Source organism: Cetorhinus maximus, chromosome 13, assembly GCF_964194155.1.
Source record: "Cetorhinus maximus chromosome 13, sCetMax3.hap1.1, whole genome shotgun sequence".
Classification (NCBI taxonomy): Eukaryota; Metazoa; Chordata; class Chondrichthyes; order Lamniformes; family Cetorhinidae; genus Cetorhinus; species Cetorhinus maximus.
In genome coordinates, this window is record NC_135891.1 from 26700739 (window position 1) to 26718292 (window position 17554).

Consider the following 17554-nt stretch of genomic DNA (forward strand, 5'->3'; position numbering starts at 1 on the left):
AGATCATCCAAAACTCTGTCACCCATCTTCTAACTTGTATCAAGTCCAGTTCACCCATTATCCTTCTGCTCGCTGACCTACACTGGCTCCCGGGTAAGCCAACGTAGGTCAGTGATTTTAAAATACTCATCCTTGCTTCAAAATCCCGCAATGGCCTCAGGCTTCCCTATGTCTGTAACCTACTCCAGCCTGAAAACCCTTTAGGATCTCAGCAATCCTCAAATACTGCTCCACCATTTGGTGGCCGTGCCTTCAGCTGCTAGGGCCCCAAGCTCTGGAATACCCTCCCTCAACTTCTCTTTCTTCTTTTAAGACACTGTTTAAAACCAATTTCTTCGGCCAAACTTTCGGTAACAACAGCATAATAGGAACAGCAAAGGGCCATTTGGCTGCTCAGGCCGGTCACGGCTGACATCTACCTCAGCTACACCTTGCCGCACTGTCCCAAATCTCTTGATTCATTTAATATGCAATGGTCTGCTGATCATTAACTTGAATTTACTCAACAACTGAGTATCTATAGCCCCCTAGGGTAGAGAATTCCAAAATTTGCAACCCCTTGAGTAAAGAAATTTCTCATCTCAGCCCTGAATGGGCAACCCCTTATCCTGACACTTTGTCCCCTAGTTTTAGGCTCCCTAGTCAAGGGGAGGTTCTCCCAGCATCTATCCAATCAAGACCCTTAAGAATTTTTTAATGTAATTACTTCTCATTCTTCAAAACTTTAAGGAATAGAGGCCCAGTCTACTCAATCACTCCTCAAAGACAGCCCAGGAATCAGTTTTATGAACCTTCATTCCACTCTCTCCAAGACAAGTCTATCCTTCTTTCACTAAGTTGACCAAAACACTACCCAATACTCCAGGTGTGGTCTCAACAAGGTCCCGACCAATTGCAGGAAGACTTCTTTACTCTTATATTACAATTCCTTTGTATAAAAGGGATAGTATAAAATCTGCTTTCCTAATTGCTTGCTGGATATGCATATTATCTTTGTGATTCGTGTACTTGGACACTCAGATCCCTCTTAACAGCAACATTTATCAGTCTATCATTCAAAACCTCTGTTTTTCTATTTTCCTTCCAAAGTAGATAGTTCCATATTTCTCTCCATTATATTTCATCTGGCATATTTTTGCCCACTCATGAGTTGTCTGCAGCCTCTTTGCATCCTCCTTACAGCTTACTTTCCCACCTAACTTTGTATCTTCAGCAAACTTGTTCAATACACAGAATTCCCTGGATATAGGTTATAAATAGCTGAGCACCAAGCATGGATTCCTTGCAGTCTCCCACTAGTTACAGCCTGCCAACTCAAAAATGGCCCATTTATTCCTACTCAGATTTCTCTCTGTTAATCACACCATGCTAATATTACCCTTATTTTGCACAATAATCTCTGGTGCAGCACCTTGGAATACTTTTCATAAATCCAACATTACATTCACTGGTTCCCCATTTTCCACCCTATCAGTTACAACCTTAAACTCTAACAGATTTGTCAAACACTATTTACCTTTCATAATCTTTTTTGGCTCTGTCAAACATGTTATGACTTCAGTGCCCTGTTATCACATGCCTAATAATAGGTTCTAGCATTTTCCGTATTACTGACGCCAGGCTAACTGGCTTACGGTTCCGTTTTCTCTCTCCTTCCTTTGAATATACTTGCTACTTTCCACGGGGACCATTCTAGATTCAAAGGAACTCGGCAAGATCAAAACCAATGCATCCACTCTTTCCGTCATCACCTCTTGTAAAATGCTAGGGCGTAGGCTAATGTTCCCTTTAAACTGTGCAGCTGCAATCCCGATGTTCTAGCGCAGGCCGAGCCCAAGTTGGCCTCTTTAAGTCACAGCGCGTGTGTGGCCACACAAAAAAATTCAACGGTCCTGCACACTTAAACGAATAGGGCACATTCAACAAAAAGCAGTTTGAAGGGATGTTGATCTAGGGTTAAGGCCATCAGGGCCAGGGGATTTGTTGACTTTTCGTCCCATTAATTGGAAGTTATTTAACAGTAATATCATGAAGTTCCTCATTTTGATTAAATCCTTGGTTGCTCACTACATCTGGAATGTTTTGTGTGTCTTCTACTCTGAAGGCAGATATAAAGTATTCATTTACTATCTCCAGAGCAGTCCTGAGGGTATGAAGAATCAGAGAGACTGCCCCAGGCCCCACGTTTCGACATCATGCTGTCAGATGCAATACTACTCTAAACTAGTTAACGTCTTTAAAGTGGGCATATAGCGTACAGTGTACGAACTGCGGGGTAAGTCACTCATTTTCAGCCCCGAGGGTTTAACCCTCTGCTTATTTTATTTTTCTTCCAGTATGCGTCTGCAACTAACATTTGCTTAAAATTGGAAGACGGACTGTCACTTTTTTTTAAAAGTCGAATTATTTATAGCATCGTATCTGTAATTTTATTTTAAGAAGTTGAACGCAATGAATGTCTTCATTCCGACATTCAGGCCGAATTTTTCAGTCGCCCCCCCACGGTGGATTTCCAGCGGGGTCGGCGAACCACTGAAGTCTCTGTTCACATTGGCAGAACCGGAAGATCCCGCTGGTGAGAGGGGCTGGATAATTCCGGCCTCAAAGTTTTCTCCAGTTGGGGTGTGTTAACATAATTGTTATAACGGAATCCCATAAAGATAATGGATTTCTCCTTAACAAAAGGGAAGCCAACAATTATGTTCAGCCTTGGAAGCAAGGTGTAGCTTTTCATGTTATCACAGTCAATAGTGTAGTACGTGCTTATAACAGAGTGCTCAGAAGCTGGGATGCTGCTGGTGCTCCTTTTCACACACATGCTCAGGGGTCCAGATGTCAGAGGAAACTTGTATAAAAATTTTATGGGGGGCCCACATAGTGTGATTTGCCACCCCCCTCTGACTATCTCAGCCATAAGAAATAGGAACAGGAGTCGACCATTTGGCCCCTTGAGCCTGCTCCGCCATTCAATAAAATCATGGCTGATCTTCTTGTGTTTCGATTTCCACATTCCCATCTAATTCCGATACCCTTTATTTTTCTTTATTCCCCATTATAATTTCTTCTGTTTCTGTTAAAATCTTCCCAATTCCTAGGCTTCCTCCTCTCTTTGGTAACATTATAAGTCTCCTCCTTTGATCTAATACTATGTGTAATTCATCCTGTTAGCCACAGTTGGACATTTCATGTTTTCTTTTCCTTAAGGGACTGTCTCACCATTGCATATTATGAATTAATTATTTAAACCTTTGCCATCACCTATCATCGCATCTTTTAATCTAATTTCCCAGTCTACCATAGCCAACTTATCCCTCCTACCTTTGTAGTTTGATTTGTTCAGACTTAAGGCCCTAGTTTCAAATTATCATCATGTTAGGATCACCCTTCCCCAGAGCCTCCTTTACTACTACGTTATTAATTAATCCTGTTTAATTGCACAATACCAGATCTTTCTCTTTTATTCATTCACAGGATGCGGGCTTCTCTGGCTGGGCCAGCATTTAATGCCCCATCCTTGGTCGCCCTTGAGAAGGTGGTGGTGAGCTGCCTTCTTGAACTGCTACAGTCCATGTACTGTAGGTACACCCATAATGCTGTGAAGAAGGGAATTCCAGGATTTTGACCCAGCGACAGTGAAGGAACAGCAATTTATTTCCAAGTCAGGATAGTGAGTGACCTGGTTGGTTCCATAGTGACTTAGTAAACTCATCCTCTACACTGTTACCGCAAACGTGGTTTAACAGACTATAAGAAGGTTACAGACCCATGATTGCTGTATTGCCTTTGTTACTTGCGCCTCTGATTTCTTGATTTATATTCTGCCCAAAACTATAGCCCCTGTTTGGGGGTCTATAAACTACTTCCACCATTGTTTTCTGCCCCTAATTCATAGGCCAACCCAAACTAATTCTACATTTTAATTTTCTAAGATCCTTTCTGTCTACTGTCTTTAGCCCATCTTTTATTGGGGCAACCCCTTGTCCATTTTGTCCATCACTGCTAGGACTCAAGTATCCCGGAATATTCAACTCCTAACCTTAGTTGCTCTGCAACCACATTTCTGTAATGCCTATTAAATCAAACTTGTTAATTTCTAATACAAAAACAAAATACTGTAAATGCTGGAAATCTGAAATATAAACAGGAAATATTGGAAACACAGCATCCATGGTCTGACATGGTCTATGACCTTTTGTCATTGTTCTGAAACATTAACTGTTTCTCAAGCCACAGATGCCTCCAGCCGTGCTAAATGTTTCCAGCAATTTATTTTTTAAAATGTATTTGTTTACCAACATCTGCAATGTTTTGCATTTGTATAAACCTCATATGTTCTATTACCTTAGGAGCACCATACAAATTTAAGTTGTTGAAATACATCACAAAAATCTTATATCCAGCAAGCTGCAATTTACCTGACTAAATCTAAGATATACGGATGGCACTGCAAGGAGTCAACAATTAAACAAAGGAAATCTTTTAAATTGTACTCAGCAGCTTAATCTATGGACTTTCCATTGGTACAGAAGTAATAAACAATCCTAATTTTTTGTCTTGTTAAAATATATCCTGTATATTGCTGGATATACTCAAAGGTGAATTTCATATTTAACTGATGAGTAGTTACATATTTTGTGGAACTCAGCATTTTAAACTCAAGACATTTATCTCCTTCCAGGAATTAAAATAGGTAGATTATTCCAAAAATGTAACAAAACTAATTTCTTACCCGCGTTTGTCCTTCTCAGGGTTCTGAAGTGCTGTCCGGGTTTCCGGCTCAGGCTCGGCCTGCATTGAAGTTTATTCATTTCTGTTCTGTTGTATTGAGCATTGCCTGAAGTCACTGTGCAGGAACTACCACTAGATGCACTGCTTGATTCACCATCTGTGTGCTTGGCTGTAAATGCTGAAAAAAAATTCTCTCTTTACTTAACAGTTTTGACTGTGAAAAACTGTTATGAAGATTACACAAAAGGAAACTATGATCTCAATCCCATGCAGTTAGTTTCTTGATTTTAGATCTGAACAAGATTTAAGAAATTATCAGGTGTAAATTTTCACAAATGTTCTATCCCAAAATATAAATGCCATCAAAACTTCCCCAATGCAAATCCCTGATTAAATATGAGCAAATATAGCAGCCTGGTTATTAATGTTCTAAACACTTCCTGGTAAGCATTTCACTCCTTAAATAGTATTTTCAAATGTTTGATTTGAATATATCATTGGAAAAAAGCTGTAAATGAAGCGCTTATTTTTAAAAAGCTCAAAATCTAAATTTGGATGTATGTACAAACATCTATCATTTACATCAAACAATTACTTTCGCTAGGGGACATTAAGTAATGTGAACTTTTCTCAAAAGGAAAGTACGCCCCTTGAATGAAGAAATAGTGATTACAGAGAACATCCATTAGTATTTTGAGAGAAGGCACTTAGAGTACTTTCTCCAAATGAGAAAATCTTCAATTTGCATATTATGCTCATGGAAGCCAAAATAATACAAAAAATAATGCAAGAAATGTACTGGACCAAAAAGAGAGTGTGGCTCTTCACAGTTTTTAAAAACTATTCACTAACCCTCAACAGCAACCAGGACTGTAATGGTAAACTGCACTTACGTAATAAAAAGAGTAAGAAGGTGACCAAAAATCATGGGAAAGAATAAACAAAGGTTGACTGAGGTGACAGTGTCACAATTTTTGCACAGAGGAGGAAGGCCAGTAAGCTCCTCCATTCATAACGTAAGTGCTGACCTAATCACAATATCTATTTATTGCAGGATTCTGTAGACTTTTTCCTACATTATTCTAGCTGAAAGTCCATTTTACTTTTTTTCTCCTATTCTTTCATAGGATAGCAGCATCGTTGGCTCAAGGCCAGGATTTGTTGTTCATCCCCAACTGCCCTTGAGAAGGTGGCGATTAGCCTCTCAGTGCTGTAAGGAAGGCAATTCCAGAGTTTTGACCCAGCAATAATGAAGGAATGACGATATAGTTCCAAGTCAGGATGGTGTGTGGCTTGGATGTAAACTTCAGGTGGTGATGTTCTCATGCATCTGCTACCCTTGTCCTTCAGGTGGTGGAGGTCACAGCTTAGTAGGTGCTGTTGAAAGAACCTTGGTGAGTTGCTGCAGTGCATCTTTTAGATGATACTATCAGTGCATAGTGGCAGCAGTGTGTAAGTGGAGTGCATGTTTAAGGTGGTGGATGGGGTGCCGATCAAATGAGTTGCTTTGTCTTGGATAGCATCAAGCTTCTCGAGTGTTGGAGCTGCACTCATCCAAGCAAGTGGAGGGCAGACAAGCTCTGACAAGTTCGGAGGCAAATTACTCACCACAGAACAGACATGACAACATGAATACACTGTTGCAAAAAATGTCTAGTTTCATGATTCATATGGTGTAGGAATATAACATTTAGTTTAGGGATTGAAAAAATAAAATAATGGAAACACCTGGTTTGGGAGTCAGGTAAACACACTTACAGTGATTGCAATTCTAAGGGTGGCATGTGTGTATTAAATAAGGTCAGAGTTGGAAGTGGGAAAACATTAAACAAGAGGTGGCCCCTTTCTGTCTTTCTGGGTGGAGATGAGATGTCTACAGTTGTCTCCACAAGGGATTTAAATTATTCATGTAATTTCTCCAGGCTGAAGAAAGGTTGGAAAGCACTGAAGAGCTCTGACGAAGCTTCATACGGACTCGAAACGTTAACTGTTTCTCTCTCCACAGATGCTGCCAGACCGGCTGAGTTCTTCTGTTTCCATCCAACAGTACCCTCCTTTGCCTGGCTACACTTGCTTTCCCCTTGCAAACTCCTGCTTTGATGCCTCCTCAAAATAAAACTGAAAATGGAAAACTAAGGGTCCTGGGTGCACCTGCCGTTTTAAAAATTGTTCATGGATTGTAGGCATCACTGGCAAGGCCAGCATTTATTGCCCATGTTCAATTACCTTTGAGGTGGTTTTGGTGAGTCATGGTCCTGAACCACTGCAATCCTTGTGGTGCAGGTACACTCAGTGTTGTTACGTTGGGAGTTCCAGGATTTTGACCCAGCGACAATGAAGGAACAGTAATATATTTCCAAGTTAGGATGATGTGTGACTTGGAAGGGAACTTGCAGGTGGTGGTATTCTCATGTCCTTCTCGGTGGTAGAGATTGCATGTTTAGAAGATCCTCTTGAAGGAGCCTTGGCAAGTTGCTGCAGTGCATCCGGTAAATGATATGCACTGTTGCCACTATGTGCTGGTGGTGGAGGGAGAGAATGATAAAGTTGTTGAATGGGATGCCAATCAAGCTGGTGGCTTTGACTTGGATGGTGTCAAGTTTCTTAAGTGTTTTGGGAGATACTCTCCATTTGCCTGGATGAATGTATTCCATTACACTCCTGACTGTGTCAGGTACAGGCTTTGGGAAGTCAGTAGTTGAGTTACTCGTCGCAGAATTCCCAGCTTCTAACCTGCTCTTGTAGCCAAAGCATTTATAAGGCTGGTTCCAATAAGTTTCTGGTCAATAATAACCACATGATGTTGCTGGTGGGGGATTCAGCAATGCCAACAAATGTCAAGGGAAGGCGGTTAGATTCTCTCTTGCTGGAGATGGTTATTGCCTGGCACTTGTGTGGCGCAAATGTTACTTCCCATTTATCAGCCCAAGCCTTATTGTTGTTCAGGTCTTGCTGCACGCAGACACGGGACTGCTTCAAAATCAGAGTTACAAGTGGAAATGAATACTGTGCAAACATCAGAACTTGTGACTGTATGATGGAGGAAAGGTCATTGATGAAACAGTTGAAAACGGTTAGGCCTAGGACGCTGCCCCAAGGAACTCTTGCAGTGCTGTTCTAGGGCTAAAGTAATTGGCCTCCAACAATTACGATCACCCTCCTTTGTGCTGGGTATGACTCCTGCCAATGGAGTCCTCCCCCCACCCCCCAACCACTTCCAAGCCCAACTGACTTGAATTTGACACGGAATGCTTGATGCCGCACACTTATCAAAAGCTGCCTTGATGTCAAGGCCAGTTACTCTCACCTCATCTTTGTGGAATATCTGGGACATTTGTTGTTCCCGTCTTACTCAGATCCTCTCCCTCACCTCTTTTCTAAGTACATTGATGGCACAAATTCCTACTCCAGCCCTGAACTGGAAGATTTCATCAATCTTCCATACAATTTCCACCCTTCCCTTGCCTTCACATGGTCCATCTTAGACACTTCCCTTGCTTGATTTCTCTGTCTCTATTACTGGTGATAGACTATCCACCAACTCAACTTCTGCCATTTCTACCAACTCAATCATGATGCCACCACAAAACACATCATTTCCCCTCCTCCACCCTCACCGGCATGGCATTCCAAAGCAACGTTTCCACCACAATACCCTCACTCACCCACAACACCACCTGTCCTTCCCACTGCACCTTTCCATGCAAGAGCAGGAGATGTAACATCGATCCTATTACCTCCTCCCTTCCCACCATCCGTCCAGGTATAGCAGCAATTTGCTAGTACTTTTTTCAATTTATTGTACTGTATTCACTGCTAACGATACAGTCTCCTCTACACTGAAGAGGTCAAATGAAGATTGGGTGACCACTTTGTGAACACTTCCACTCAGTTCACAAGCATGTACCCGAGTTGCCTGTCATTTTAATTATCTGCCCCACTTGCTCACCCCGACCTCAACCACTGGCACTGTTCCAACGAAGATCAACAGACGTTTTAAGGAACAGGATCTCATTTTTAGTTTAGGCACTTAACAGCCTCCAGGCTTGCTGGAGTTCAACAATTTCAGATCATAAACTCTGCACCATTTTTTTCAGACAGCAACTATTGGCAATAATTCTGCTTTTGCCATTTAAATTCCTATAGATTAATTTGTTGCATCTTTATTTGTCCTATAACAATTTGCTTTTACCTTGCTCCATCATCCCTCATCACTGAGTCACTCCGTCACTCCTCCCTTCCATCTTAACACATCTCCTTTTGTTGTTCCCCAACCACTGGCCTCTCCCCAGGCCTCACTTGGCTCTAGCTCTGCACTTGCTAAAAGAAGCTATATCGCAATTTTCCAGTTCTGAAGTAGTCATCAGCCTGAAGCGTTTGTTCTGTTTCTCTCTCCATAGATGCTGCCTGACCTGAGTATTTCCAGCATGTTATGTTGTTAATTTCAAGGGAGTCACCTTGTGGGGAATTAATGTTGAAGAATTGGAACAATATTATATCTGCAATTCTGATCATTGTTCCCTCCCCATTGGGAATTCTTCCAATAATTGACTGCATGAATTACTTCAAATCTCATATATACAGGGCCTGAAATTTAAGTAGATCAACTGATCTTCTGAGACAAAACAATATCTGAGGTCTGGGTGCAATATTAAAACTGCTATGGTGGAGCTGTATTTAACCTGCTGTGCCTCCAAGGATACAACAGAGACACTCCATGTGGGGATAAGTCTAAATAGGTGTATTCTTTGTACCCATTAAAGCACTGAAGACTATCTAGAGGCTAAAAAGGAGGGTAGTTCCTGTCAATTATCAGTTGCCTGAAAATCCCCAAATCCTGAGACAGTGATTAATAAAGCATACAGTATCCTGGGCTTTATTAATAGGGGCATAGAGTACAAGAGCAAAGAGGTTATGTTAACTTTGTCTGTCACTGTTTGGCCTCAGCTCAAGTATTGTGTCCAGTTCTGGGTGCCGCATTTCAGGGAGGATGTGAAGGCATTGGAGAGTGTGCAGGAAAGATTCACTAGAATGGTTCTAAGGATGAGGAACTTCAGTTATAAAGATAGACTGGAGAAGTTAGGACTGATTCTCTGAGAGAAAAGGTTGAGAGGATATTTGACAGTTATTCAAAATCGGGAGATAGGGAGAAACTTGTGAAAAAAATCAAAAACAAGAGGGCACAGATTTGAAGTGATTATTAAAAGAAGCAAAAGCGATGCGAAGGGAAAATTTTTTACACTGAGTGGTTAGGGTTCAGAATGCACTGCCTGAGGGTGTGAAGGTAGGTTCAATTGAAGCAACTGAAATGGAATTAGATTGTTATCTGAAAAGGAAGAATGCGCAGGGCTACAGGGAGAAGGTGGGGAATGGCGCTAGGCGAGTTGCTCATTTAGAGAGCCAGCGCAGACACAATAGGCCAAATGGCCGCCTCCTGCACCGTTACAATTCTGTGATTCCTGAACTTCGGGACAGGTCTGCCACCAAGTTAAGAAAAACGATACGAACTGTAATTTTTAAAATATACTGACTATCTAAGTATGATGGATGTAAACATTTCCATCTGGCTCGCACAGATATATACATAAATAGATCAAACAAATGAGAATGTCAACATGTAGAATGAATGTTGAAGCATAAAAATCACACCATCACATAATTTGATAGCGCAGTTTTAATATACAAATTTGGAAATGTTGAAAAAAGGCTCATTAGTTAGAATTACATAAATTATGTCCAATTCTGAAATTTAAGTCGAAAAATGAGTCATGTACAAGATTGCCCAGAAAGCAGAAAGTTTGATTTTAGTTGCATTCACCATCACAAAGCAAAAGATGATCAGCATTCAACAAACAGCGGTTTAGATAGCAGGTCCGCACCAGAAGCGACTGAACTCACTCCTAGGGACAGCTACAGTTCTAATCACCACAAGTCACTCATATACAAGACAAGTGCTTATTTTCAACAAGTGACCCGAGTCTTCAGCGGTATATGTAAGCAAGCAAGTTGATAACTTGGCAAGAGAGGGAAAGATAATGATTGTTTTTAAAAAAAGAGTAGCATCTCAAGTCCTGGTGAAGATATTCTGTAACCAACTTAGGACTGAGTCAGAAGGGAATATCTTCCTCCTTCTGAGCGTCACCTAAATGATGATGGTGACGTGGGCAAGTATTTGTGTAGGTAAGGATGGAACTGACCTTGGTCCATGATCATCACGCCTGACCTAACGAATTAAGTTAATAGCCTGCTGACAAGGACTACCTAGTGCAATTAGTCAAAATTGTCCAATAGGATGGCATACACCCATGAAAATGTACACCAGTCTCAGTCAGCACCTTTAGAGAGAGGTGAGAATTAGTGAACTATTTTAAAAGTAATAAAATGATCTGTTGAAGGAAGGTTTTCTAGACTATAGAAAAACACCTTATCTGGGTTAGGAAAAATTGATAATTTAAAGAAACTAAGTGACTTCAGTAGTAAATCAGTCTAACTAACTTTTAAATCAGAACTGCAAATTTTGAATGGACCACAGATCCCAGGCAAAACTCCCCAAAAAACATAAGTGCTTGGATTTTTGACCACCTAGCAATCTTGTTGAATGATCTGGTGTCTTTCTAAATGTGCATTCTTCTCTACTTTTTAAGCATTACAATTTGCATTTGTCCAAATTTTTTGCCATTTCCAAGTTTTTATGTGGGCCATAGAACAATTCGCTCATTAAATGGGCCTCTGAGAATTAGAAGAACATTGCAGCTTTAAGAATCATCAAGGAGGAGTGGCAAGATTTCTAATGCTCTGGGAACGTGGGTTCATATCCCACCAAGGCAGCTGGTGGAATTTAAATTTAATTAATAAATCTGGAATTAAAAGCTAGTCTTGGTAATAGTGACCATGAAACTATCATCGAATGTCATAAAAACCCATCTGGTTCACTAATGTCCTTTAGGAAAGGAGATCTGCCATCTTTTCTTGGTCTGGCCGACGCGTGACTCCAGACCCACAGCAATGTGGGTGACTCATAAGTGCCCTTGGGAATGGCACAGTGAGCCACTCAATTGTATCAAACTGCGAGAAATGAAAGCGAACTGACCACCTGACATCAACCTCAGCTCTAGAAATGACACTGGCAAACCCAGCTCTGTCGACCCTGCATCTGGGGGCTTAGGCCCACAAAATAGTCAAGCAACAGCCTGACATAGTCAACTCACAAAATCATACCTTACAGACAGTATCCCAGTCATTGCCATCACCATCCATAAAAACATAAGAAATAGGAGTAGTACTAAGTCATTCAGCTCCTCGCGCCCACTATGCCACTCAATAAGATCATGGTTGATCTGCTTGTGTTTTGAATTCCACATTCCCATCTACATCCAATAACCTTCGATTTCGTTGCCTAACAAGAATCTATCTCCGCCTTAAAAAGTATTTAATTACCCCACCTCCACCACCTTCAGAGGCAGAGAGTTCCAAAGTCACACAACCGTCAGAGAAGGGGCAGCAATGGTGTAGTAGAGAGAGGCGATAGCATAGTGATATAGTCACTGGACTAGTAATCCAGAGAGCTAGGGTAAATCTCTGGAGACCTGGGTTCAAATCCCGCAACGGCAGATAGTGAAATTTGAATTAAATAAAAATCTGAAATCAAAAGTCTAATGATGACCATGAAACTGTTGTCGATTGTTGTCTGGTTCACTAATGTCCTTTAGGGAAGTAAATCTGCCATCCTTACCTGGTCTGGCCTACACGTGACTCCAGACATATGTTCCGTCCCACCGGCAGGACAGACCCAGCAGAGGTGGCGGCACAGTGGGAGGGAGTTGTCCTCAACATCTACTCCAGACCTCAGAAAGTCTCATGGCATCAGGTCAAAACACAGGGGAGGAAACCTCCCTGCTGGCTACCACATACCACCCTCCCTCAGCTGATGAATCATTGCTCCTCCATGTGGAGCACCACTTGGAGGAAGCACTGAGAGTGGCAAGGGTGCAGAATGTACTCTGGGTGGGTGCTTCAGTGTCCATCACCAAGGGTGACTCGGTAGCACTAAAGCACATAGCTGCTAGACTGGGTGTGCGGCAAGTGATGAGGGAACCAAGAGTGAAAAACATACTTGATCTCATCCTCACCAACCTGCCTGCCACAGATGCATCTGTCCATAACAGTATGGGTAGGAGTGACAACTGCACAGTCATTGTGGAGACCAAGTCCCGCCTTCACATTGCCTCCATCATGTTGTGTGTCACTACCACTGTGATCTAGCAACTCAACACCGGCCATCAGCAGCAGCAGAATTGTACTCGAACACAATTTGTAACCTCATGGCTCGGTATATCCCCCACTCTACCATTACCATCAAGCCAGGAGCAGCGACAGGCATACCTGAAAATGAGATGTCAAACTGGTGAAGCTATAACATAGGACCACTTGTGTGCCAAACAGCATAAGCAGTAAGTGACAGACAGAGCTAAGCGATCCCACAACCAATGGATCAGATCTAAGCTCTGCAGTCCTGCCACATCCAGTCTTGAATGTGATGGACAATTAAACAACTCACTGGAGGTAGCGGCTCCACAAATAGCCCCACCCTCAATGAAGGCAGAGCCCAGCACATCAGTGCAAAAGATAAGGCATTTGCTACAATCTTCAGCCAGAAGTGCTGAGTGGATGATCCATTTCAGCCTCCTCTGGAGATCCCCAGCATCACAGAAGTCAGTCTTCAGCTAATTCAATTCACTACACATGATGTCAAGAAAAGGCTGAAGGCACTTGTGAAGACTTGTACTCTGGAACTTGCTACGCCCCTAGCCAAGCTGTTCCAGTACAGCCACAACACTGGCATCTACCCGGCTATATGGAAAATTGCCCAGGTATGTCCTGTACACAAAAAGCAGGACAAATCCAATCTGGCCAATGACCACCCAGTCAGTTTACTCTCAATCATCAATAAAGTAATGGAAGTGGTCATCAACAGTGCTGCCAAGCGGTACTTGCTTAGCAATAGCCTGCTCACTGACGCCCAGTTTGGGTTCTGCCAGGGCCACTCAGCTCCTGACCTCATTACAGCCTTGGTTCAAACATGGACAAAAGAACTGAACTCCAGGTGAGGTGAGAGTGACTGCCCTTGACATTAAGACTGCACTTGACTGAGTGTGGCACCAAGGAGCTCTAGCAAACTGGAGTCAATGGGAATCAGGGGGAAAACTCTCCACTGTTTGGAATCAGACCTAGCATAATGGAAGATGGTTGTGGTTGTGGTGTCAGCCATCTCAGCTTCAGGACATCACTGCAGGAGTTCCTCAGGGTAGTGTCCTCAGCCCAACCATTTTCAGCTGCTTCATCAATGACCTTCCTTCCATCATAAGGTCTGAAGTGGGATGTTTGCTGATGATTGCACAGTGTTCAGCACCACTCGTGACTCCTCAGATGCTGAAGCAGTCCATGTCGAAATGCAGCAAGTCCTGGACAATATCCAGGCCCTGGCTGACAAGTGACATTCACGCCACACAAGTGCCAGGCAACGACCATCTCCAATAAGACAGAATTTAACCAATGCCTCCTGACGTTCAATGGCATTACCATCACTGAATCCCCCACTATCAACATTCTGGGTGTTAACTGAACTGGAGTAGCCACAGTATTTATATGGCTAGAAGAGCAGGTCAGGGGCTAGGAATCCTGCAGCGAGTAACCCACCTCCTGACCCCCAAAGCCTGCCCACCATCTATAAAGCCCAATTCAGGAGTGTGATGGAATACTCCAATCCACTTGCCTGGATGAGCGCAGCTCCCACAAAACAAGAAGCTTGACACCATCCAGGACAAAGCAGCCCGCTTGATTGGCACATCTACCAATATTCACTTCCTCCACCACCAACGCACAGTAGCAGCAGTGTGTGCCAACTACATGATGCACTGCAGGAATTCACCAAGGCTACTTGGACAGCACCTTCCAAACCCACGACCACTACCATCTAGAAGGACAAGGACAGCAGATAGATAGGAACACCACCAACTGGAAGTTCCCCTCCAAGCCACTCACCATCCTGACTTGGAAATATATTGCCTTCCCTTCACTGTCACTGGGTCAAAATCCTGGAACTCCCTTCCTAACAGCACTGTGGGTGTACCTACACCACATGGACTGCAGTGGTTCAAGAAGGCAGCTCACCACCACCTTCTCAAGGACAACTAAGGATGGGCAACACAAGAAGCTTGACACCATCCAGGACAAAGCAGCCCACTTGATTGGCACCCCATCCACCACCTTAAACATTCACTCCCTCTACCAAAGACGCACCATAGCAGCAGTGTGTACCATCCACAAGGTGCACAGCAGCAACTCACCAAGGCTCCTTCAACAGCACTTTGCAAACCCACAACTGCTACTACCATCTAGAAGGACAAGGGCAGCATATGCATGAGAGCCTCAACACCTACCAATTCCCCTCCAAGTCCCACACCTTGCTGACTTGGAACTATATCCCCATTCCTTCACTGTGGCTGGGTCAAAATCCTAGAACCCCCTTCCGAACAGCACTGTGGGTGTACCTCCACTACATGAACTGCTGCAGTTCAAGGAGGCAGCTCACCACCAACTTTTCAAGGACCATTTGGGGTGAGCAATAAACGCTGGCCTTGCCAGCAACACCCACATCCTTTGAAAGAATACAAAAAACCTATATGACATAAAGAGGCTTAGAGGACTTTCATTAATGTTTTTAAAGAACAACCTATCTCAAGCTGAGAACAATTGAGCACTAAAAGGAAATCACACCGTTATTGTAGTTGCATGATGGTTGACACTGAAACACTCGCAGAAAGCAATTTTATGGCACAGATGACTTTTCAATCTCAAATGCCTGTGCTGATGCTAGGTCTTCAGCTGGAGTTGTTTACTCAAGTTAAATGCCCTTTGTCTGCTATAATTAAATTCCACATTCTTTTGCTTTTATATGATTCCTTTTCAAACACTTATCCAATTGCTTTTTAATGAATGTTATAGTACTGGCTTCAATAGTCACAGTTGGCAAAGCATTCCATTTTCCAATAACCCTCTGCTTAAAACAAATTCTTCCAATTTCCCCTCCCCCTTACTCCTATGGTGACAATCAGTTCATGCCTCCTTTCCATCTTCCATTATGTCTACAAAAGCCAAGACATTTTTTTTAAAACCCATTTGCTTTAGATTGTAAAAATACCTGTACTCAATCATAAACTCCACTATAGCTCTTAATATTTGTTCATTCTTGTAGCAGTGGTTCTACGCCACTACTTCAATTCTATGCTCCATTTCTGCTCACTCTTGCAAATGCTTTTTTATAAGGAAACTTGCCATGCAAAACTGCTTTAAAGGGTCTACATAATAAGGATTATGTGGCGAGAAGGTGCAGATTAAAACAGAACTTTCTGCATCATACCTGAAGCAGACTCCACATGCTCGCCATTTACTTTCAATGGTGTCAGTACAACTCTTGGAATGGATTTGCTCATCATCACTGGAACTCCAATCTTCTTTTTTGGCTGCTGCTTCACAGGCTGTTACATAAGACAAAGAGTTTAGGTACAAAATTTTAAAGTCCAAGAACTAGCTTGATTTACAACTGTACCTTTCACAATCTCAATGTGCAAAGGCAACAAAGTCATTTATAAGCATGCTCACAGTTGTAAAGTAAGGAAACACTGACACCATTTCACATAAACCAAAATCCCACAAACAGCAAGAAATAAATTATCAGATATAGCGCTTTGATCCTGCTGAGTAAGGGATGAATGTTAACCAGGACATACTGGAAGTTCTTTTTCTATTTGAATAGTGCCACAGGATCTTTTACATTCAAGGAGGGCAGATGAGGCCTTGGTCTAACATTTCACTTAAAAGACAACAATGCAGTATTTCCTCACAACTACATGAATAAGTCAGTTTACATTATGTGCTCAAATGCTCTGGAGTGGGTTTTGATCCCGCTATCTTCTGACTCAGAGGCAAGAATGCAACCACTGAGCCAAACTAAGTCACACAGTTCTACAGTAATGTTGTATCTCCAAGTTGCATTTATGCTATAACTTTAGCTTGGAAAGTAGCATAAATTTGATTCTAGACCAAAGGGAGGGAAATTCTCTTTGCCAGTTAGTCATAATCTATTTCAGGCCAGGCAGGACAGGATTCCAGATCTATTGTTTACATTAAATGTTGTGTTGATCCTACTGTTAAATAATTAGAATTAACAAGAGTAGCACACAAGTTCAACACTTGAATAAGGTGTGCCTTCATCCAGATTTTACTGCATTTCCCAGAACGAATTTTTAGTTAAGAGAGGGAAAACAAGACCAATAAGAACAAGATCAAATAACTACACTTTCATGTTGCACCAATCTAACAAAAAGCACTAACAATTTCCCACATTACACAAAGGATGTCCAAACAGTCATGGGTCACGTGCAACTGAAGACCTGGCTATTTGGAACTCAAAACCCATGCAACTTCCTATGTGAAATTACATTTCATACTTGGTTTGTCGGATTTAAACTTGAGAGCTGAGAGGCTTACAGAAGGCTTTTTTTCAGGAAAAAGTGCTGTTGCCATAATAGTGGTTAAACCTTACTCAATTCTCAGACAAGTTATCAGAACCATAGATTTAAACATTTTAACATGACTCCCAAGGCTCCATGGTAATGCAGCTATGTGACCCACAAAGCAAGGAGCTTGGACATCTCAAAATGACCAACCATCAATTTCAGATCTCTTAATGGTTAACACTCTCATCCTGGCCCAAAAACAGTATTATTCCTAACCTCAGTTATAGCTGGTAATGAAACGATGCAAC

The 17554-nt window shown here is 42.2% G+C and overlaps 1 protein-coding gene across 1 annotated transcript in view; it reads right to left on the bottom strand.

Moving 5' to 3' along the window:
- Nucleotides 1-4037: 4037 nt before the first annotated feature.
- The window catches only part of LOC144689127 (polycomb group protein ASXL1-like), a 77291-nt gene continuing 63774 nt past the window's right edge, over nucleotides 4038-17554 (bottom strand). Inside the window, exons 8-10 of the mRNA XM_078556266.1 lie at nucleotides 16148-16265; nucleotides 4730-4906; nucleotides 4038-4093 (exon numbers count right to left, since the gene is read on the bottom strand). Coding sequence (XP_078412392.1) covers nucleotides 4038-4093; nucleotides 4730-4906; nucleotides 16148-16265 — 351 coding nt within the window. The remainder of the gene's footprint in view (nucleotides 4094-4729; nucleotides 4907-16147; nucleotides 16266-17554) is intronic.